The 22243-nt window shown below is 48.1% G+C and overlaps 1 protein-coding gene across 1 annotated transcript in view; it reads left to right on the forward strand.

The window, feature by feature from the left end:
• Ccdc93 (CCC complex scaffolding subunit CCDC93) overlaps positions 1–22014 on the forward strand; it is a 68387-nt gene extending 46373 nt beyond the window's left edge. The window contains 12 exon segments of the mRNA NM_001024997.1: positions 847–909; positions 4043–4116; positions 5180–5261; positions 5786–5851; positions 6504–6557; positions 8090–8152; positions 12508–12616; positions 14198–14280; positions 15600–15637; positions 17491–17575; positions 19217–19330; positions 21611–22014. Coding sequence (NP_001020168.1) covers positions 847–909; positions 4043–4116; positions 5180–5261; positions 5786–5851; positions 6504–6557; positions 8090–8152; positions 12508–12616; positions 14198–14280; positions 15600–15637; positions 17491–17575; positions 19217–19330; positions 21611–21664 — 885 coding nt within the window. The 3' untranslated portion in view covers positions 21665–22014.
• Positions 22015–22243: the final 229 nt, after the last annotated feature.

The raw sequence follows: 22243 nt of genomic DNA on the forward strand, positions 1-22243 counted from the left end.
TGAGTACAGACAAGGCACCAGGACAGGCTTTGACTTTACTTGGGGTGATTCAAGGCTTATGTAATTTTGCAGACAGGGGTCAGACTATCCAAAATGAGCAAAGGTTATTGGCTGAAGGCTTAAGGCACCGAATGCCTCATTAGCATGGGGAAGCATTTCAGGAATCTCGGGTGCTAGCTGAATGGGTTCTTATCAGCAGAAATGAAGTTGAATCTTAACCAAGGCTACTGTGTAGGTGTAGAGGTGTGATGGGGGGTGGGGCAGTGTTGACCTCCCCAGACAAGGTCAGAGAAGGGGAATCCCTGCTAGAGAAGGAGCCCTCCACATGTTCTGAGCCCAGAAGGCTGTCAGGACAATGATAGATGTTGACCTTAATCAGCAAGGCAACACAGTGGCATGCTGCAGCCTCTATGATGTGGAGTGTGAGCAGGAAAAGTGAAGGAGGCCCAGACTCTAGGAAGCAGGTGCAGTAAATAAGCTGGGGATGGCGGGACTAGGAGAACCGAATGAGTTCCTCACTCAGTTATGAGGGCACATGCCATGGAAGTCAGAAGGCCATTTGGACCCAAATGGAAACAGATGGGCCCTGGGGCTTGAACTCAGATCATCAGACTTGGTGGCAAGTGCCTTACTGCCCAAGCTGTCTCACCAGACCCAATTGATGTTCTTTAAGAGAGCTATTGGGGGAGGTCATGTTCTTTAAGAGAGCTATTGGGGGAGGTCATGTTCTTGGTTATAGGTAAGATCTGGGTTTCCACTCTCTCACTGTAAAAGAAGGGTCCCATTGAAGTCTGTACTGAGGAAAGGACTCTGTTCAAGCAGATGTCCTTTTTCTCTCGCTCACAGCTGCAAGCGAATCATACCAGCCTCCAAGCCAAGTACAGCGACAAGAAGAAGACGCTGACAGAGGTAAGCAGATCCCCCTTCTCAGCTGTGACCTCAGGGCCCACAGTCAGCACCGGCAGGTCAGATCTCAGCAGTGTGGATGAGCAATGGTATGGGTTGTGCACCATCATGAGACTTCCTTCCCCTGCTGTTGTACTCGACTCTGAAGACAGAGCCTGTCCCGTGCACACCAGCATTCTGCCAGCAGCGCTGCTCAGCCTTGCCCACGCTGAGCCCTCGCATGATTCAGACCCAATTTTCATTGCTATTAACCCTGCCCATTCAGGATATGGTGGACACATACATGGTGATAGCACATGACACTCATGGAGGCAGCCACACAGCCACCCAGGAAAGCTGGACACTAGCTGGCTGCTGCATTAGTGGCTTGGGCTACCAGCTCTAACATATATATCTGTATCACAAGCCTATCAGTCACAACTCCAGGTCCCTACATGGAAGTGTAATTTGCTCTGAATGAGCTGTCTTCCCAGATCTCTGTGGGTGGGCAATCATTGTGTCTAAAGTGTACGCTGCGCAATAGCTATTTATTTAACCAGAATTCAGTTATAAATTGCTTCACCATTTTTTTCCATGTTCCATTGTTTGACTCTGGGTTATATGTTCATCTGGTTTAAAGTTTCTTCTTGCTAGCTCTTTATACTACTGTACACTCCTCACAGTCACTCAGCTGTTACTGACAAAACCCCTGACAGGAAGCAGCTTGAGGAAGGAAGGCTTTAGTTTGGCTCGAATTTCAAGGATGTAGTTGGTTGTGCCAGAGAAGTTGAGACAGCAGGAACTTGAAGCAACTGGTCACACCTCATCCAGTCAAGAGGCAGACAGATGACTGCTACACACATTCTCTTCTTTGTGCAGTTCAGGACACCAGCCTCTCAGGTGGTACCTCCCACTTGTAGGGTGGGCCCTCCCAGCCTAGTGAACCTAACAAAGAAAAACTCATAGATTTGCCCAGAGGCTGACCTATCCTGGCTAATCCATTGCAAGTGTGCCCAGAGCTTGTCTCATGGGTGATTCTAGATTCTGTCAAGCTGACAGTCAGTATTAGCCATCACGACAGGTTGCCCCCATTGTTTCTGGAGAAGGGTGCTGCCTTCTGTGTGGTAAATCAGCTGACGGCAAGAGATACTCAGAGCTGTACTTTTCTTGGCTGTTGCCAGCCATTTCAGTCTCTCAGATGCTCTCTTCTGTGTAACAGTCAGCCCTCACTGCTTTGTTGACCTAACCTCACTCTCCTAATACAGTCCTCAGCCCTACAAGCTATTCTTCCCACCTACGCTGGCTCCATAGCTGACTTCCATCTGTTCCCTGTGAGTTAACCCACTTCTGTGTTCCAGGGTCATAGCCTGGATTATTTGGAAACTTGAAGTGAGAGGGGTTTGATGAAACACCTGGCTGTACTGCCATTTTCAGTTAGGAACTTTTTAAACTTGTATTTCACTATTCACACAGTTCAAAACCTCATGAAACACAAAAAGTAAATGCCTATAACTTACCATCTGTCTACTCACTCCAGGGTAATAAGTACAGCCAGTATTTTCTGAATCTTTTAAGAATTGTTTTGATTGTATAACAATTATATTCAACACACTTGTGCACATTCCCTCTTTAAAATTTTGTATATTTGTTTACTTATTTCTTTGGGTGGGAGAGCTGTTAAGCGTGTCACAGCACATGTGTGGAGGTGAGAGGACAACTTGGGGGAGTTGATTCTCTTCTACCATGTGAATTCCAGGGACTGAAGTCAGGTTATCAGGCTTGGCGGCAAGTGCTGTCACTGAGCCATCTGGTCAACCCACATCTGCCTACTGCTTTACATGCTTGAGTTTACATGACCATGACTTTAGACCTCATTCTCTAGATCATTGTAAAAGACATACATAAAAACAAAGCAGAAACAGAAGAGCTGGGGAGATGCTCGGGGCTAACATGCTTGCTGCAGAGGATTTATGTCCAGAGCCTGATTGTCCAGTAAAGGCCTGGCATGTTGGTGGCATCTGGGACCACCCCGCACTGGGGCTCACTAGGCAGTGAGACTAGCAAAACCCTGACTTTCTAGTTCAGTGAGAGATCAGGTCTCAAAAATTAAGATAGAGAAGCAAAACTGGAGAGAGATTAATCTGAATCAGCCTCTGACTCCATGTGGACACCACGCACAGACATGTATCCATGCACACTCCTATAAAATATACAAAAGTATATTGCTATGCATTAACATCTGCATTCTCTTGAAGATTTGTCTCATTAGCGAACTCAGAAGAAGGTAAAACCACTTGTCTTAGTCAGGGTTTCTGTTGCTGTGATGAAACACCCTGACCAAAACGCAAGCTGGGGAAGAAAGGGCTTATCTATTTTACATTTCTATATTGCCATTTGTCGTTGAAGGAAATCAGGACATGAACTCAAAGGGCAGGGACCTGAAGGCCGGAGCTGATGGCTGATGGCTGAGGCTGTAAGGAGGGCTGCTTACTGGCTTTGCTCCTCACAGCTTGCCTGGCCCACTTACTGATAAAGCCATCAGCCCTGGGATGGAGCCACACACAACGAGCTGGCCCCTCCCTCACTGATCACTAATTAAGAAAATGCCCTACAGCTCTGCGGATAGCCTGATCTTATGGAGGCATTTTCTCAGTTGAGGCTCCTTCCTCTGATGACTCCAGCTTGTGTCAAGTTGACACAAAACCAGCCAGTTCACCATTCAAGAGGCTGGGATGTTTCTGTCCTGCCATGACAGTGATTTTCTGGTAGTTACTCTCCCTCTCCCACTCTTCCTTTTCCTCCCCTCCAAGCCACCCCCCCCGTGTGTGTGTGTGTGTGTGTGTGTGTGTGTGTGTGTGTGTGTGTATGTGTGTATGTGTATGTTTATCCCCACCTCCTTTTCTGCTCCAAGGCTATTTTCCCTCCTCTCTCTGCAGCACTGTGAGGTCATCACCATGTTTCCAAGGCCAGAGCAGCATTTAGCAGGTTTTGGCTCTGACCTCCCCTGGCACCTCTCCCCCTCCATCCCATCTGTAACCAGATCCAGTGGGCTCAGTTATCAATCCAAAATGAGTGAGGAAGCCAGGTGGTTCATGAAGTACACCCTCCCGTTTGCTTTTAAGCCTCCATAGCCAATGATGACACTGCTCTCTTGCAGCTGAAGAATCACGGTGAGAAACTAGACCAAGAGCAGGCAGCCCTGGAGAAGTTAGAAGCCAAAGCCGACCCGAGGTAAGGGTTTCCGCATGTGCCACCATCTTTTTGAGGAAACTCGCTGCAGTGTCTGATGCTTGATTTGTCTGATCAAGGGACGCCAGAGGCCCTGGGTGGTCATGAGATGGAGCTCCATTTCCATTCAGATAACGTCACGTGACCAGAAGGGACCAGCAGTCACTCTGATGCTCACTGAACTTTTCGGCCTGCACTGAGCACCCACCTTTCTTTCAGTCCTTCCTGGTCTCAGAGCAGTGCTGTTTTAGTGTTCTGATGCTAAAAACATCAAGTCAGGGCTGGGGGCTTAGTGGGTATGGTGCTTCCTTTTTAAGCATGAGAACCTAGGTTTGATGTCCCAGATCCGACCTGAAAAGGCTGGGCATGGTGGTGCACCCTTGTCATCCTAGAGCCAGAGAGGCAAAGACAAGGCTCCTGGACTTGCTGGCTAGCCAGGCTAAGCCGCCACTGAGAACACAGGGGGAACAAGCTGCTGAGAGGGCTCCATGGAGTAAAGTGCTTACTGTGTATGAAGTCTGGTGACTGGGGTTCACTTCCTCAAACTCGCCTGGTAGAAGGAGAGAACCGACTCCCACAGGAACCAGACTTCCACACTCACCCACATGAAATAAATAAATAGATGTGAAAACTGGTTTTAATTAAAAGGAATTAAGAGATTTACACACACACACACACACACACACACACACGGCTTTTGATACTATGTTTACTTTGAGTACAATTAATAAATGCTAAATGAGTAACACCAAAATTCTTTGATATTTCCAGAGTTGACATTCTCATTTTAGAATCCTGTCATGTTTTTTTTAACTTTTTGTTTGTTTGTTTGTTTGTTTTTGTTTTGTTTTGTCTCCTCATGGGTTTGAAGGTCCAAGTGCATAGTCAGAAATGGAAATAGTGACCATTTGTGGCACTCGCCATTACAGCGAGGGAAAAAAAAGGGAAATAAGAAGGAGCTCTTTGTATTCTCACTGTGGCTTCAGCAGTGATTCATAAAGTCACATCGTAATGGCCTGCCCCATAATGGCTTGCTTTTTTGCCCCGTTTTCTGATCTCACCCCAGCATTCTGCAGAACCTGAGAGCACTCGTCGCCATGAATGAAAGTCTGAAAAGCCAGGAACAGGAGTTTAAAGCGCACTGCCGGGTGAGTGCTGTGTGGTCTTGGGCAGGCAGGAGGGCTCGGCAGCAGCTCTTGGTTTCCCTCCCCTGTGACACTGGGGCACACTAGCCAGTGCACTATCAAAAGTTGACTCAGGCTCTGGTGGTGACTCTGTGGGTAAAGGGATTTCTGCAAACCTGGGAGAGCTCTCTTCCAGGAAGGGCCGAGCTTGCAAGTGGGAGCAGAACACCTGGTCCCCTTTGTCTTCTGTCTTAGCACAAAGTAATGAGAGAAATGTCTGCACTGGATAGTTACAATGGGCAAGCAAGATGGCTCAGCAGGTAATAGTGCTTGCCACCAAAGCTGACAAGTGTGTTCAGTCTCTGTAGAAAGAAAACACTAGGATTCACAGGTTTTCCTCTAACCTCTACACATATGCCAAGGTATGCAATATGAACATGAGCGCACACACGTGCACACAAACGTAAAAACAAGCCACGAGTGGCTCACCAGTTACCCTGCAGTTGGTGGCTCCCCTGAGCTTTGTAAAGTTCACCTTGCTTTTGCAGGAGGAGATGGCTCGGCTCCAACAGGAAATTGAGATCCTGAAAGCCGAGAGAGCGCCAGGCGAGAAGGTAAAGGCTTCCCTTAGCCCTCTGTGCTTTCAGTTGCTTTTTGGCTGGTGTGTGGAGGGACTGCAGCAGTTCGGTGGTTCTTCCTGCAGTTACATGAAGAAACCTCCATTCACGTCAGATAGAGAGGGCACTGCCCGGCCAAAGGAAGTGTTCTAAGTCCAGGGAACTGACATGATACGTTTATCGGGGTTAGTTACAGGGGTTTCGGTGGCTCACAGGCAACTCCAAAGGCAACGTACAGGTAGCCGTGCCATGGAGAGCCCCACTTTAGTCAGTGGTTGACCTCTGACGTATTTGGGTTGGGGGAGGGTCTCATACCCCTCATCCCAGCTACTCTGATTAAAGATGGCAACAGCTAAGTCAACCCTGGAGTAAACAGCTCTCAGCACCAACCATTGATCATTTTCCAAAAAGCACTGTTACTTTACTGGAGCTGGGCCTATAGATGTGTATTCCCCAGGACTGGAGAGATGGCTCACTGGGTGGGAGCATTTGCTACACAAGTATGAGCATCTGAGTTCAAATCCCCTGCACCTGTGTAAAATGCTAAGCTTGAGGTGCTGGAAAGATGGCTTCATGATTAAGAGCACCTACTGCTTCTCTCTGCTCTCTTTACTGAGAAAAGGTGCTGACCTCATTTCATTCCTTTCAGACTATCTCCAGCGGAGAGCCGCAGGGTGCCCTGACCTCCACCATGACTCACAATGTGAGTATTTCCTCATCCTTGACACTGGCATTGTCCCAAGAGAATGTGTCAGCCTCCTTTCTGTTCTTGCACAGCTTTCCCGGCCTACTGTATAGTCTGTGCTGCTGCCTCCTCTTCTGTTTGGTTCCATTTTAGACACCTCACTCCTCAACTAGAAGACATCTGTTGGCCACCTGAGCCCCAGGGGGCGGGCGAGTGATGCAGAGGGAAAACTGCTGCCTTTGCTGTGTGATGGCAGGCCACTGCTCTCGTTGGCCATACTGACTGTGTAGAGGGTGTATCCAGGCTTCAGCTCAACACAGTTATAAACTTACTTAAAATATTATAAGGGATTTGGGGGGGAGACTTGATCGCATGCTTTCAAGCACAAATGTTATAAGCGATCACATTGTGTCACATGTATTATAAATGAATGGGCACAAATACATTCCAGCACAACCCCATTTTCAGAAATAGACAGAGTCAGACGTGGGTCGAAGCTGTAGGCCTTCCATGACATGCTCTAGTTTGCTGACCCCTGTATGAGTTAAAACAGTACTTGTCACATGTAAAGAGAAAGGAAGAAGATCAGTTAAGCACGGGGCACCAGGCAGGGCCTTCTTACCTGTTAGGAGACTGGGCAAGGGACTCCTTCACTGGTATCTGTTAGATGTCACCTATAGCTGAGCGCTGTTCAAGGACCTGTATGCATGTTCCTTTTATGTTCTTGTGCATGCATGTCCTTCTGTGATTTTTCTCTGAGGTAACAGAGTGTCCAGCCATCTTTCCTATGCCTTGGTCCAGTGTAGAGGCACAGCTACGTCAACTCTGTCCCCAAAGGACTTTCTGTAGTGATGAAAATGTTTGCATAGGCCTCTTCCCACGCATACTGCATAGCTACTGAAACCAAGGGACTGATTCCTTTTCCTTATTTTACTTGGTGCAAGTTTAAATGCCACGAAGGGTTACTAGTTATAATTTTGGATACCTCAGGTCCAGTCAGAAACATAAACGAAAAACAATGTTAGCAGAAAACATCGATGGAGAACGAAGACTCCTACTTATGGTAGAGTTGTCTTCCTTTTGTTTTAGGGTGCTCTGAGAAATGGGGCTGAGGAGCCCAGAGGAGGTGCTCTCTTAAGAACATTGCCTTTAGGGGCTGGCGAGGTGGCTCAGCAGCTTGAGTACTTGTCCTGCAAGCCTGGAGACATGAGTTCAATCCCCAGAACCCACGTAAGGTGGAGGGAGAGAACCAACTCCACGAAGTGGTGCTCTCACCTCCACAATTCCTGTGACACATAATATGGTCCCTGCACAGTAGTAATAGATAATTGTTTTCTTCTGAAAAGAAGATTGGATTCAGCCCAGATCCTAATAAAGGGAGAGGTGTTACGAGATGATGTGAAAGTATCTCGAGGTGTGGAGTTCTAAACTTGGTCGTTTGAGAGGAGGAACTCAAGCTAAGAGAACATGGTTAGATGTACTCAACTTTCAAAGACTCCATCAGAATGGAAGTTCCATTCTAGATAACTGTGGCCTGTTCTCACCTTTAGGAGGACCTGGACAGACGGTACAACATGGAAAAAGAGAAGCTGTACAAGATCCGGTTACTACAGGTGAGTGGCCACAAGGACCAGGGGCGCACGGATATGCCTGGCTGGTACGAGTGTCCTGTGAAGGTGGGGGTGTAGGTGTATAAGCGCTAGCATGGCCAGGACCTGCTCCCCGCTCCCACTACAACAGTCATGCCATGACGTAAGGAGTGGCTGGCAGCCACACAAGGGTCTGTTACTTTCAGCAGGGCTATCTGGAGTTGAGCTTCACCCTACATGCAGGGTAGGTCTGACTGGCCTGACAGTTATAGTAGTTCCACATGTTCTAAGTTCTGTTCCCAGAACTCATGTCAGTTGCCTCATGGCCACCTGTACCTCTCCTCCTGCAAGGCATCTGACACCTTCTGAACTCCATAAGTACCCACACTTATGTGCACATACCAGCACACACACACACACACACACACACACACACACACGTACAGATCATTAAAAAGGTAAATAAAACTTGGAGGAGGCTGAAGAGGTGGCTCAGCGGCTAAGAGCACTGGCTGCTCCTCCACATAACCCAGGTTCAGGTCTCAGCGCCTATGTGGCTGCTCACAACCGTCTTTCAGGCCCAGTTGTGGGGGTCTAGCACCCTCTTCTGCCTTCCAAGAGCACCGGGCACCCACAGGCATACATATACATGTAGATAAAACACTATTCACATAAAGTGATAAAAATAACTTCCAGTAGGTCAAGTTCGGGTCTACTTACCACCTAGAGATGTGAGAGCATAGCATCATGGATGGAGTGGGGAAATTGTAAAGCCAGCTCCAAACCTAAGCGCGGTCAGGACTACATTTCTGAGCCTGTTGCATTGCCAGTGCCTGGCTCATGGAGACTCAAACCCACACACGACCCTTGGCCTTGTGTCGCATGTTGGTTTGGGCCACTTTCTTTTCCTTTGGTTGGGGTTGGGGGAAAACCAGGCTTTGAGAGGAATGGGCTTCTCATAGGCATCAGGGGCCTATGAGAAGTTATTCTCGACTTTCTGACTCTTAATTATTTTGTGAGATATGGTTACATTCAAATGAATCAAATATGTCTTTGATACAAGAGCATTATTAGGATTTTTAGTGTTTTGTGAAGGTGTCTTACAGGTGAAGCTGGCCTCAAACTCTATGTGTAGCCTTGGCCTTGAACTTCTGATAATCCTGCCTCCCTCTCCCAAGTGCTGGGAGTATAGATATGCACCACCATGCATGACTACCCTTCAAATATTTAAAGATGGCTTCTTAGCCTTCAGCAAATTCAAGTGCAAATATTTAAAGGTACATAGAGTTAATACAATCTGGGCCCTACTGATGTTTGGAGACCCTGACTGGCTACTTCTTACATATTCAGCAACGCATCGGGTCCCAGTAGCAGGAACTGGGAAGACTTGCCCTCTGGGAACTGGTTATTTGAGGACCAAGATCCACCTATGTATGCCAAAGTACAAGGCTGTTTATGTGGAAAATGGTACTACTAGGGAGAGGCTGAGACCAAGCTGGAAGATACAAGGAAGCCAATGGCTTGCCAAGGGTCTGGCCTGGGTAGAAGCAGCAGGATCTGTGAGTGGAGCTGGCAGGGGAAAGTGAGGGTTGCGTCAGCTGGAGGAGAGGAAGAGGGATCAAGGTTGATGTGGAGGTCACTGGGAAATGGGTGTAAAGGAGCAGGGACATGAGTGGCAATATGAAAAAAGTGTAAGTAAACGTTCTGTGGTCTGGACCGGGTTCACAGCAGTTTAAAAAGTGCTCGCCTTGCAAGTGTGAGGACCAGAGATCAGATTCCCATGAAGCCATGTAAATTCCAGGTGCACACAGCGGCCCACCTAGAATTCCACCCTCAGAGGGAGACAAGAAAGTCCCCAGAGTAATCTGGCTTGCAAGGCAACTTGTCCTGTCTGAGCTCTGGTGTGATTGAGAGACAGACACTGCCACAGTGGATAAGGTGGAACAATGACAGGGTGATTCCTGCCATCAACTTTAGGCCTTCATATGTACATGTGTATGTGTACACAAGCTCCCACAGACATGAGCACCATACATTGCACACATGAAAAACTTGAGGGACCCAGTAACCATCAGGTAGCATTTGTGGGAAGAATGATTGGCGTCAGCTCCGACTCAAAAGAGTTTGGGCTGGAAGAGTCCGCAGTGGGGATGACCACTAAGGCTGTGGGCAAGACCCAAGACTCAACCCTAGTGAGCGATCAAGGACCAACAAGAGAGAGATGAAGGCTGCCCACGGAGGCTGAGCAGACAGCTTGGGTTGCTGTCAAACTTCAGTATGATAGTTTTTGCTTCATTGTATTCATTTTGCCATGATTGGTTGTTATTTCTTGGGAGCCTATTCTTTTCTAATGAGAAAAAGGGAGTGGATCCAGAGGGGAAGGAAGTAGAGGGAAAGGAAATAATTAGGATATATCGTTTAAGAAAAGAATCCATGGGGTTGGGGATTTAGCTCAGTGGCAGAGCGCTTGCCTAGGAAGCGCAAGGCCCTGGGTTCGGTCCCCAGCTCCGGAAAAAAAAGAACCAAAAAAAAAAAGAAAAGAATCCATTTTCAATATGCAAATTGTTGAGGACTGAAAGAGCTAGAAGCTCAGACTCCACTATTCACCCATGCCCCAGAAAGCTTCCAAAGTGAGAGTTTTCCTGGCAAGACTCAAGACACATAGGGAATCCATGTCCTTGGCGAAGCAGTGAGTTCTTACTGGGGTTACTTCCAACCCGACTGTTGGTGAGGGTTGACTTACAAGGAGCAGGAGTGACTCACCAAAAAGCCCTCTGTAGCACAAAGGACAACTCATGAAAGTGCAGCCCTGGAGACCCTGCACCATTTGCAGGCCGCTAACAGGCAGCAGTCTCCTTGACGTGGTTTCTAGGCATCATGGCTGGTCGGTATCCTACGCCAACAGTTGTTTGCTGCTTCCTTGGGGAAGGACCTAGTGAGTCTTGTAAATTCAGCTTTCCCAGAATGTTTGTTTACTCCTGGCCCACAGCCTGCCCTCCCTTCTTCCTGGCAGGAGTGTTCCAACTGGGAGGGAGCTGGGGTACAGCATTTGTCAAAGGAGAGAGGCCGAGGCGCTGAGGCTTGAAGGACAGGGCACGAAGCATTGCCTGGCCATCAGGACAAGAGCCTGGTGGCTGAATGGTAGCACAGCCCAGCAAAGACTTGAGCAAATGTAAATGCTGATGGACAGCCAGTGTATCCACAGGCACCCTCACACACGCAGAGCATTCTAGAAACAAAGACACAATCACAAGGTATAGCCTGAGTGCTGGTGTGAGGCAACCCCTCGGGTAAAGATCCTTGCTGACAAGTGTGTGCTGTGTAGGGCCACAGGACCAGGTTTGCTTCCTCTGCCCATTAAAGAATTAGAAGGCAAGAGAGGAGGGTCTCTAGAAATCTCAGGGACCAGCAGGGTCATCATATGATGGATACTAGGAAGGTGTAGGTTTCCTCATGGGGTACTTGGCTTCATTAATAAAAGAAATTATGAACAGACTCAAACAGAAGCTCAAGGACAATGTATTAATTAGAGGTTAAAAGGAAAACCCCAAGGCAGGCAGGCTGTGAATCAGAGTTGCCCAGAAGAGAGTGAAGATAACCGTGGAGGTCAGCCACACAGTGGGGAGGGGAGCCTCAGAAAATGAGCTAAGGGCCAGTGGTGTGCGTTTGCAATTTTAAAAGTATAGTTAGTTAGAAAGCAAAGGACAAAGGGATGAAAAAGGAGTAGTTAACTCTTCTGAGCCAGGGCTCAGGCAGGCAGGCCGGCCCCTGGGAGGCAGTTCCCTGGCCTGGTCCCTGACTTGTCCTGCTGGACTAACCCATAAGGGAGGAGACAAGGGCATGTCTCCACCTAGAGGCAGAGTCCGTCCTTTGCAGCCTGAGCTTGATTCCCTGGACCCACAAGGTGGTAGGGGAGAACATCGTCCTCTGAATTCTACCACCCATCACGGCCTATGCCCAGGAAATAACCAAGCAAACAAGCAGATGCAACTTTACACATTTTAAACGTCGAATGGCTGTACCTTAAGATTCCTGTGAAGAAACACGAGGTGCTGAGATACAGACTGCAGTGGAAGCTAAGTGGTGTGGTCCTCATGCAACACCCCGCTGTCTCCTGTACACCTGACAGGACAGTCTGGTCTCCCTGTGAAAAGACTCTGAGAAGCTACTTATGGGCTTCCAAGAGGAGGAATTCAGAATAGAGTTTGGAGAGGCAGCAGGATGGCCCCTGTCATCTGGGTCTCCGGGGTCAGTCATATGGGAATGTGAGGACCTCAGGCCAGTAGAGGAGTGTCTGTCTTTGTGGCTGGCTCAGCGTGTGAGAAGCACATAAACACAGCCTTTGACTAAGTGTTCTCTCCCTGTCCCTTTGCATTTAGGCAAGAAGAAATCGAGAAATAGCGATTTTGCACCGCAAGATTGATGAAGTGCCCAGTCGAGCAGAGCTGATACAGTATCAGAAGCGATTTATTGAGCTCTACCGTCAGAGTAGGTGCATTGATCAGACACACTCTGGGGCTTCGGGAGGGACGAGAGCGAAGGGGCTTCATGCACTGTAGCACAGTGCAGCAATGGTCAGAGCACAGTCCACAAACGCCATGTTCAAAGGGGACCTTACATCATCACCAGGCTTGCTGAACAACCCTGGGAGACGACTTGTGCTCTGGCTGTTTGCTCTGTAGATGGACTCAGGACCTTGAGAGTCAGCTTTGGCGAGCTCTCTTGGTGGTTAGCCGCGTGCACTCACTCACCTGAGCCTCCCTCTTTCCAGCTTCCTATGCATCCCCACCCCAGCATCTGCAGATGGCCTGTGGCCGTGCTCCACAGATTCTCACTGCAGTTGCCTTAGAGCATCGCGCTCCCTCCATAATCCAGAACCGGTCTCACCTCAGCCCACCCAGTTATGGCATCATGTCAGGCTCAAAGCTGTAAAAAAGATTATTAATATTCTGTATATATTAATTAATGCTGGAAATTAATACAGTGGCAGTCATTCCTTAATCAGCTAGTTCCCCCAAATAACCACACAGAGACCATTTAATATTTCCTTTAATTTAATTAATTAAAGGCTTAGGTCTTAGCTAATTAATTAGCTAATCAATTAGCTCACTTAAGATAACCTGACCACTCAGCCCCATCCAGTCACATAGGCTAGCAGTACCTTTCAGGCTTCTTGGCACATGTGACTTTCTTCTTCCCAGAGTTCCTTTCAACCTCCCAGGAAGTCCCGCCTTCTTCTCTCTACTGCCCAATCACAGGCTTTAGCCTTTTATTAACCACTTAACTTAGGGAGCAAGGTTTACACAACAAAAGCTGGAATGCATGAGAATTGGCTCATCTTGGGGCAACCGGATTTTGGGGTAGAGAGATTAGCATTTGAGTACATATTAGCACCAGACCAACCCCAACACAAAGCCACCCTCAGGGTCAAAGAAGGTGGTTCCAGTAATTAAAGTTCTGTCTGACAAACATGAGAACCTAAGTTTGATCTGATCCCAAGAAACATATTGTTATTTTGTTTGTTTTTTGTCTGTCTTTCTGTCTGTCTGTCTATCTATAAAGGCGGGCAATATGGCTCAGTTATTTAGTGTACATGTTTTACAGAAACCTAGGTGAAATTCCTAGCACCACCATGATAGCTCACAGATGTCTAACTCTAGTTCCAGGAGATCCAACACCCTCCATGTGTACTGGGCACAGATGTTGTACACATACATTCATGTAGACAAAGCATCCATACATATTTTTGAATAGGCCAGATGTGGTGGTACACACATTGGGGACAGGTAGATCCCTGAGGCTCACTGAACACCCAGACTAGCTTTGTAAGTGAGCTCTGGGTTCAGGGAAAAGAGCTTGTCTCAAAAAGATAAAGTAAAGAGGGATTGAGAAAGATACCCATTGTCAACCTCCGACCTTCGAATGCACATGTGCACACGTACCAACAGTAGGCACAGAGACTGTTGTGAGTAAGTGTGCAAAAGGCCCTGTGCACATGCCTCCTGGGCCTGCTGTGCTGTGGTTCCCTGATGCTCTTGCATTAGGATGCTGATCTCTTTGTGTTGGCAGTTTCCGCGGTGCACAAGGAGACCAAGCAGTTCTTCACTTTGTACAATACCCTGGATGACAAAAAGGTTTATCTAGAAAAGGAGGTAAGAGCCTTGGTTTGCTTATTTCTGTCTTATTCCATTTTAAGTTTTGTTGTAGAGGGGCGGTATTGTACATGTATGGAGGTCAGAGGACAGCTAGTAGGAACCAATTCTCTCCTTACACCATGTGAGCTCCAGGAACAGAACTCAGGTCTTCAGGCTTAGCAGCGAGAACTTCAAACTAGCCCTAGTAAGAGCCTTTATGGAGATAAAATAACTTGGATGAGCCGCTGATAGCACGGTAGCTCCAAAGGATTCAGGTGGACCTAGAGCCTGAGATGTAGAAAGTTAGAGAGTGACTGCCTTCCTGTGCCAAGTACTGGGGTTTGTCACTGCAGTGAATGGCAGCTGGTGTTTACCCATTCTGTAGTATCATGTGAGAAACACCAGTATGAGGTGCTGGGAAGATGGCTCAGTACATAAAGTGCTTGCCTTCCAAACGTGAGGTCCCAGAAGCCACATTAAAAAATAAAAACACCCAAAACTGGCATGGTAGTGTGTTTGTAATGCCAAGACTAGATAGGCAGACAGATAGCTCACTGGGGATCACTGTCCCAACCCCAGCCCAGCCTCCTTGCTGAGCTCTGGGCCACTGAGAGACCTGTCTTAAAAGGCAGGGTGGATGGCCTCGTGAATGGCAACTGAGGTTTCTTCTGGCCTCCATATGCAAGTGTATATTCAAACCCATGAGACAAAAGTCCCCCACACGCTTTCTGAAGCATTAAGAGTAAGAATGTCATTCCCACGTTGAGTATTGTGAATCTAAAATCCAGGTAGAGTAACTGCTTACCCATGAGCCGACAGGTTAAACGGTGCACGGCCAGGGGACCCCAGACCCTTCCCAGCATGTCTCACAAGGTCAGATGGAAGCTCTAGCTGTGAGGGCAGGGACGGTTTCCATGGGAACAGGACCATGATATGCTTTCTCAGAAGCTCTCAGGACCACTGGGCATCTGGCCATGTTGGTGGCCTTGGTGGCTTGGTGTGGGAGTACAGCAGTGGAGCATCCCTGCTGCGACTTGTCCAAAGAGCCCCGCCACTAGAATTCCCTGTAAGAGTCATCTTTCCACACTCTCATGGTCAGGCATTGTAGGGAAAATGGTTTTAAGTGGATGGAGACAGATTCTCTGAGGAAAACTATGCAGGTAAGAACATACTGTTCTTTCCTTTTTTTCTGTTGAATATCACTTTGACCTGCTTAACAAGATGTGTCTCCCCTTCAGGGGCCTTGTCCCAGGCCTAGGCAAGCTCTTCAGCAAGGACTGGGGTAGTGTGGGGACCTTTTAGCTTTCTACTTACATGGTTCTTTTTCACTCTCCCAGATTAGCCTGCTAAACTCAATTCATGAGAACTTCTCACAGTAAGTACTGGCTACCCTCGTCCCCGTCTGCCCTCCTGGTCTGGCTGAGGAGTGACTGAGAATGTGTTGTGTACACATGGTCTAGGACTGGGACCCCTATCCACTAAGGGCAGATGTGTCTTAATGGAAGATTCTGTAGATTACAGTGCTGTGGGTAAAGAACCTGCCTTGCCCAAGGACCCGGTTTCCATCCTAGAACCCTCAGAAGGGAAATCAGGCGTAGTGTCCTGATTATAACCTCAGCGCTGGGGGGTGGACATAGGCGGATCCCTAGGGTTCAGTGTCCAGCAAACTACTCTACTTGATAACCTCCAGGCCACTCAAATAACAGCCTCCCTGAATAGAGAAGGTCCCTCTGACCTTGTGGGCCCTGAGAAAGAACTCTTTAAGGTGTATTTTGTAAGTTAGCATTCATCCTCCCAACTCGGGATTTAGCTCAGCGGTAGAGTGCTCGTGTAGACTCGTGAAGCCCGGGCTCAGTTCCCCAGCACCACATAAACTGACTTCTTGTGTATCATATAATTCCAGCACTTGGAAGGGAAGGTAGGAGAATCAAGAGTTGTTTAAGGTCATTTTGCTACAAAGTTTGTTCAAGGCCAGCCTAGGCTTCATGAGATTCTACCGTAAAATAAAATAAATCGTATAGGAAGACCATCTGTATAAATCCTATAGCAAGGGAGCCAGGTAACACTAGCTCTGGAGTGTGTTCATGGCGAGCTAGCCTACCCACCCTGCTGGTAGCCCAAGGCTGGCTACTGGAACAGCATGCTTCCTTTGCTAGCACAGACCCCTGCCGGCCCTTGGCAGCCAACTATAAAACATTTTAAGGCCAAGTTCTTCCTGAATTATGGGCTCTAGACTTTCTACATCTTTTTTTTTTTTTTTCATTTTAAACACAGCAGGGCTAAGTCATTCTCCATTGAGCCTGAATCTGAATTCGATCTGCAGGACCCATGGCTTATGTACACACACACACACACACACACACACACACACACACACACACACACACACACACACTGGGAGGTTCAGGTATGGTACCTGCCTTTGTGTCCTATTGCCCTTCTTAGACTGGAGGGCTGTATCCCTGATAACCATGGCAGAGTTCTGCTGTCAGGCCTCTCTCTGAAGAATCCCCTGTCTGTGAGTGCCAAGCTCTGAGCCTTCTGGTTCCCGTCCCTCTGAAGGACTAGATGCGGGTAGGAAGGTACAGCAGACACACTGGGAAATCTACCCCTTCTACTGCCTCCAGCAAAGTTCCAGGTTCTCAGCTCAGATCTGGAGGACTCAGAACATGTCCTCTAATTGCAGGCAATGTGGCCCTGTCCTCAGATTCTTAAAAAACAAAACTGAATCAATTTCGTAAGCAGTGTCATGGCAAATGGCATTGCTATTATTTTTATTCACATTTTATGTTGAAGAAATATAGTTTGGTTAAAAGTTATAAGGAAGAAGCTGAACGATCCTCGGAAGGGCAGCACTTTGAAGTTGCCTGTGTGTGTACTGCTGCTGAAAGAGACACGTGCCTGTCTGTGGAGATTAGAGGATCAGCTTGTTCTCACCTGCACAGTTTTCCTCAGAACCCATTTCCATCTAGTCAGGGGTGTTCCTTATGCAGCCCATGGCCACAGGAACGGAGGGAGAATGGGGAACAAAATTCACATTTGGTTATCAGATCAGAGGTTTGGGATCCCGACCGCCTGGTATTCTTGGTGGCTCCCTCAGCCCACTGTGCCCCGCAAAGGCCTGGTTGATTAGGTACATTCTAGGTACAGGACTGACTCCTTGTTGTCCTCCACCCTCTTCCCAACTGTCCCATGTGCTGGACCTACTTCTGCTGAATTTTCTTCCAGAGCCATGGCCTCCCCTGCTGCCCGGGACCAGTTTTTAAGGCAGATGGAACAGATCGTCGAAGGCATTAAACAAAGCAGGATGAAGGTCAGCAAGCTTACTTTACAGCAGTGCAGGCTGTGTGGTGGTGAGGAGGTCCTGGGCATAGGCTCTCCATCCAGACAGCGTCCTGTACTGCCTCACCAGCATGAGACTCTGGTGGGATAGGCCTCCACATTGCTGTTGGCCATAGCTCACAGACACTGAGACTCCTGTGTGTCAAACACTGTGCTGTTCCCCATATTAAATGAGCGATGCTACCCCTTTCCTGCTTTACAGAAAAAGAATTGCCCCTCCCCAGCAGCCCTCCTCTCTTGTCCAGCCAGCCTAACCTACTTAGCCAGGTCTGGACCAGGTAGACCCAGGTAGACCATGGTGAGGGATAACAGCCACGTTTATCCCCTGCCTTACACACATGCACTTAGACACATGCACATGCATACGCGCAGGCTGCACCTGTTCTGTACATGAGTATTTTCTGCCTTCATCTCCTGGCTGGCTGATGGTCTACATTTAGCCTCAGAGATTAACTGCACAGAGCACCTGGCTCTGCTGAGTTCCTCTCCCGTCAGCCCTCCGCATCACAGAATCCACATGCCCTCACCCTCTCCGACTCCATTCCAGTTTCCTCAGCACTGATGCTGCTGTCACGTAATGTACAGTGGCCTGCTGGTCAGATGCTTGGTCGGTCATATGCCTGCTGGTCAGATGCTTGGTCGGTCAGTTGGTTGGTCGGTTAGTTGGTTGGTTGTCCCATCTGGTTTGGTACCAGTTGCCAGGATGTGCCCTGTGAGAACAAAGACTTTGCTTGTTCACTGCTAACTTGAGGTCCATTACTCTTTACCAAGTGTGCAAAGGCCCCGAGAAAATACCAAGAGTAGAGGTTCTGGTGCAGGCTTGTATTCCCAGTGCTGGGGACTGGAAGACAAGAGTGTCCCTGGAGCTTAATGATCAGCTAGTCTTGGGTAATTGGCAAGTTTCAGGCCAGTGAGAGCCCCTGTCTCTAAAACGGGGTGGTGCCGACTAGGTGGCTTACTGGGTACAGTCACATGACAGAAGGAGAAAACCGGCTCCCACAGTTCCTCCTCCCTTCCTCCAGCTTGTGGCTACTGGAGAAAACCTCCCTAAGTCCACATCTAGTGTCTGTGTATAAGATCAGCATTCTGGAAACACCCTATAACAGTTAAGATAGCTATAGATAGCTTACACTATGACACAGTTGCAATAAACGAAAGGTGGTAAACTATCTTATTATAGGCACAATCATATACATCAGAACTACACACACAGTTGACGTCCTGGACTAGGTAACCTTAGTCCCTGCCTTATGGCAGTCCTGAACCCTTTAGAGTCTCCTTACCAGTGACACCAGCAACTCTCCTTCCTTGGAGTTGTGTCACTCCGAACCCTACTACTCACAAGTACCCCATAGAGAGACAAAATAGTCCGCAGTCAAGAATCCCTCCCCAAATCCATGCTGTTCATCCGATGGTCTATAAATAGTGAACTGCTGAGTAGATTATAGATCCTACAGATGATATCATTCAGAAAGAAAACAGGCCAGCCTGAGGAAATCTGTTTAGAAGGGAGAGCCTGGGAGAAACATACAAACGCTAATCATGGCTGCCTGATGTGGCTGCTATCAGATGGCTCTTCGTCCACCACCATTTCCCAAAATGTTTCCAACAGATGGAAAAGAAGAAGCAGGAGAACAAGATGAGAAGGGACCAGTTGAACGATCAGTACTTGGAGCTCCTGGAAAAGCAGCGGCTCTACTTCAAGACTGTAAAAGAGTTCAAAGAGGTGAGAGCGTGTGGGCCAGACAGATGGTAGCCAAAGTCAGCTGAGCTGGGGCTGGTGAGATGGCCTTGTCAGAAAGGTGCTTGCTGTGAAAGTGGGAGTACTTGAGTTTGATCCCCAGAACTAATGGGGTAGGAGGCATAAAAACACAACAAGATGGTGTCCACTTGAATCCCAGTGCTGGGAAGGAGGAGGAGGAGGCTGGAGGACCTCTGGGGCTCATTGACCAGCCTACTACTCCGTGAGTAAAGAGTAATGTGGGCCAGCAAGATGGCTTAGTGAGTAGAGGTGCTTTCTACCAAGCTTGATGACTTGGGTTCAATACCCAGTACCCACATGATGGAAAGGAGAACCAACCCCCACCAGTTCCCCTCTGACCTCCATGGCAGGTGCATATGAACACAAAAGGCGATAAATAGGAATATATTTTTAAAAGAAACAAGGTAGACAATGTCTGAAGAGCAGCAGCTAAGCCTGACTTCTGACCTCCATAGGCACACATACACGTGCACATGAGCACACACACACACACACACACACACACACACACACACACACACACACACACACAAATAAAAAGAGAGGGTCCCATGCTGATGATTTTGTTCTGGTTTACTTTTAAAGATTATTCTGTCTTCCTCTTCCACCTTCTCCTCTGCCTGCCTTGCCCTCTGTTTTCTGATCTAATGTTTGGCAGCGATATGCATACCCACAGGCATGGCAACACGTCTCATCCTTTCAAATGCTCTCCCAGCTCTGACTGTGCCTGTGGGATGAACCAGGCTGTAAAACAGACCTGGTCTCTGTCCTCAAGGAGCTTCGCTGTGGTGAAGGAGGTGGATGAGAAACTAAGAACAAATGAACAGAAGTCCTAGTGAACAAGAAATTTAAAAAGTGATAGTTTCAAACTTTACATGTAGGGAGACAGAGGCAGATGTTATAGTCAGAGTGGGCTCCACAGACTGAGCCAGGCTCTGCTATGGGGAGAGCAAGAACACATCAGGAAGCAACCAAGGCCCTGAGGCATGGGAAAAGCCCAGCAACTGATGTGGAGTCCAGCTGTGATACACATGTATGTAAGTGCATGTCCTCTGTGTCTGTGCAGAGACCAGAGGAGGGCACTGATGTCTGCTCTGTCATTCCTCAGCTATATTCTCGTGAGACAAGATCTCACTGGGTGTAGGCTGGCAGCCAGAAAGTACCCCAGCCCTCCTGCCTCTGTACACACAGCTCCACAGTTACAGGCATGTGCACACGTCAAGCTTTTTATGTGGTTGATGGGGATTCAAACTCAGGTCCTCATACTTGCCTACCCAGTGAGCCACCTCCCCAGTCCCTCAGCTGTCTCTTTGTTAGAGACCTTAAGATGCTTTGGGAAAGGCCTGGGGCTGTTAGAGGTTTGCTAGCAGAAGCATTGTGAGCTGTCAGGTGAAGAGCTCTAGAATTTGCCAGAAGAAGGGGTTACAGAAAGGTAACTGGTATCTTAGGACACTGGGTACCATTGTCAGGGAATGGGCCCAATGACATCCCTCAGTGATAGCCCTCAACATGTTTAGTCGCAGAGCTCGTGTACCTCATTATTGGAGAGGGGAGCACCCTTCATCAATACTTCTCATCACGTCTTCTGTGCATTTAGTTCTTAAGGCTGAGACTACTTGGCATGGTTAGAACTGCTAGAACCGCTCAATGTGTCATCTGCTGTGTGCACACTAGGGCTGCCTTGCTCACATTTTAGGGTATGGTCTCCAAGGCCCCTTCTCTCTTACCCTCCCAAGCAGATAAGTATCTGCTTTCTGCTTCTGTCCCCTCGGAGAATTTAGAAAGTTCTGTCTGTAGGAAAGATGGTGCCTGGTCTCTTGCCTTTAGTCCAGAGGCTTCATCACATCTCTAGTATAGAAGGTTAGTAGGTCACTGTTGGTGGCTTCGTGCTTGAAGACTGACTGACTTGTCAGAAATGGCTAAGTGGCAAGAGATGGAGTTCAGTTGATGGAGTGCTTGCCTGGAATCCAGAGCACTGGATTTGATCCCCAGTACACTGTAATTCTCATATTTACTCAGGACGTAGAGGCAGGAGGATCGGATTCACGCACGGTCATTTGGCTTTGGAGCCAGTTCAAGACCAAACTGGGCTATATGAGACTCTGTCTCAAAAAACAAACAAAAAAAAGGCAAAACAAAACAAAGAAGTGGTTACCGAGACTGGGGAGAGGCTTGGCCCCTCTGGAGACCCCCGTGTGAGTACCGATGACTAATCTCTGCTTATCTCTTACTCTGCTTTTCCAGGAGGGCCGAAAGAATGAGCTATTACTGTCTAAGATCAAAGCCAAGGCCTCCTGAAAAATCCTCCTCCATTTCGGTATGACATTGATATTTTTTTAATGACGTGTATAGACTACGGGATCTTGAGATGGTTCTGCAGATGATGGCGGAGAGGTGCAGGAGGATTGATTTCAGCTCTGCAGACGGATGTTCTCTTTCTCCTACTTGTTTCATTTCCATCTCTTCTGGCTACGGCTGATGGACTCAGAGTAACACCATGGTGTGGATGACACATAGAAACCTACGAAGAAGCATGGGCAGTGCCCACTCTCTCAGTCCATTCAACTTCTATTTCTTCAGTGACATTGCATTTATGAAGGTACCCGGATGTGTGAGGCCCTGAAAATAAAGAGCTTTATGTTCAGCAAGTATTGAGCAACTGCTCAGAAATAAACCCTGAGGTAAATGCAGCTGACACTGTTCCTGCCCCTCTGGCATCTAGTAGGGGCTCAAAGAGCAGATACAACCCTCTTGCCCCCAGAAACCTGTCCCCTGAGATCTTTCAGAAGGCTGCTGGGTAAGCAGCCAGCCCATTCACCTACCGTTGTGCCTTTTGTTCTGGCTTCTCACAGTGCGTACGGGCTCTAGGCTGGGCTG

This window comes from Rattus norvegicus, chromosome 13, assembly GCF_021556685.1.
Source record: "Rattus norvegicus strain SHRSP/BbbUtx chromosome 13, alternate assembly SHRSP_T2T, whole genome shotgun sequence".
Taxonomy (NCBI): domain Eukaryota; kingdom Metazoa; phylum Chordata; class Mammalia; order Rodentia; family Muridae; genus Rattus; species Rattus norvegicus.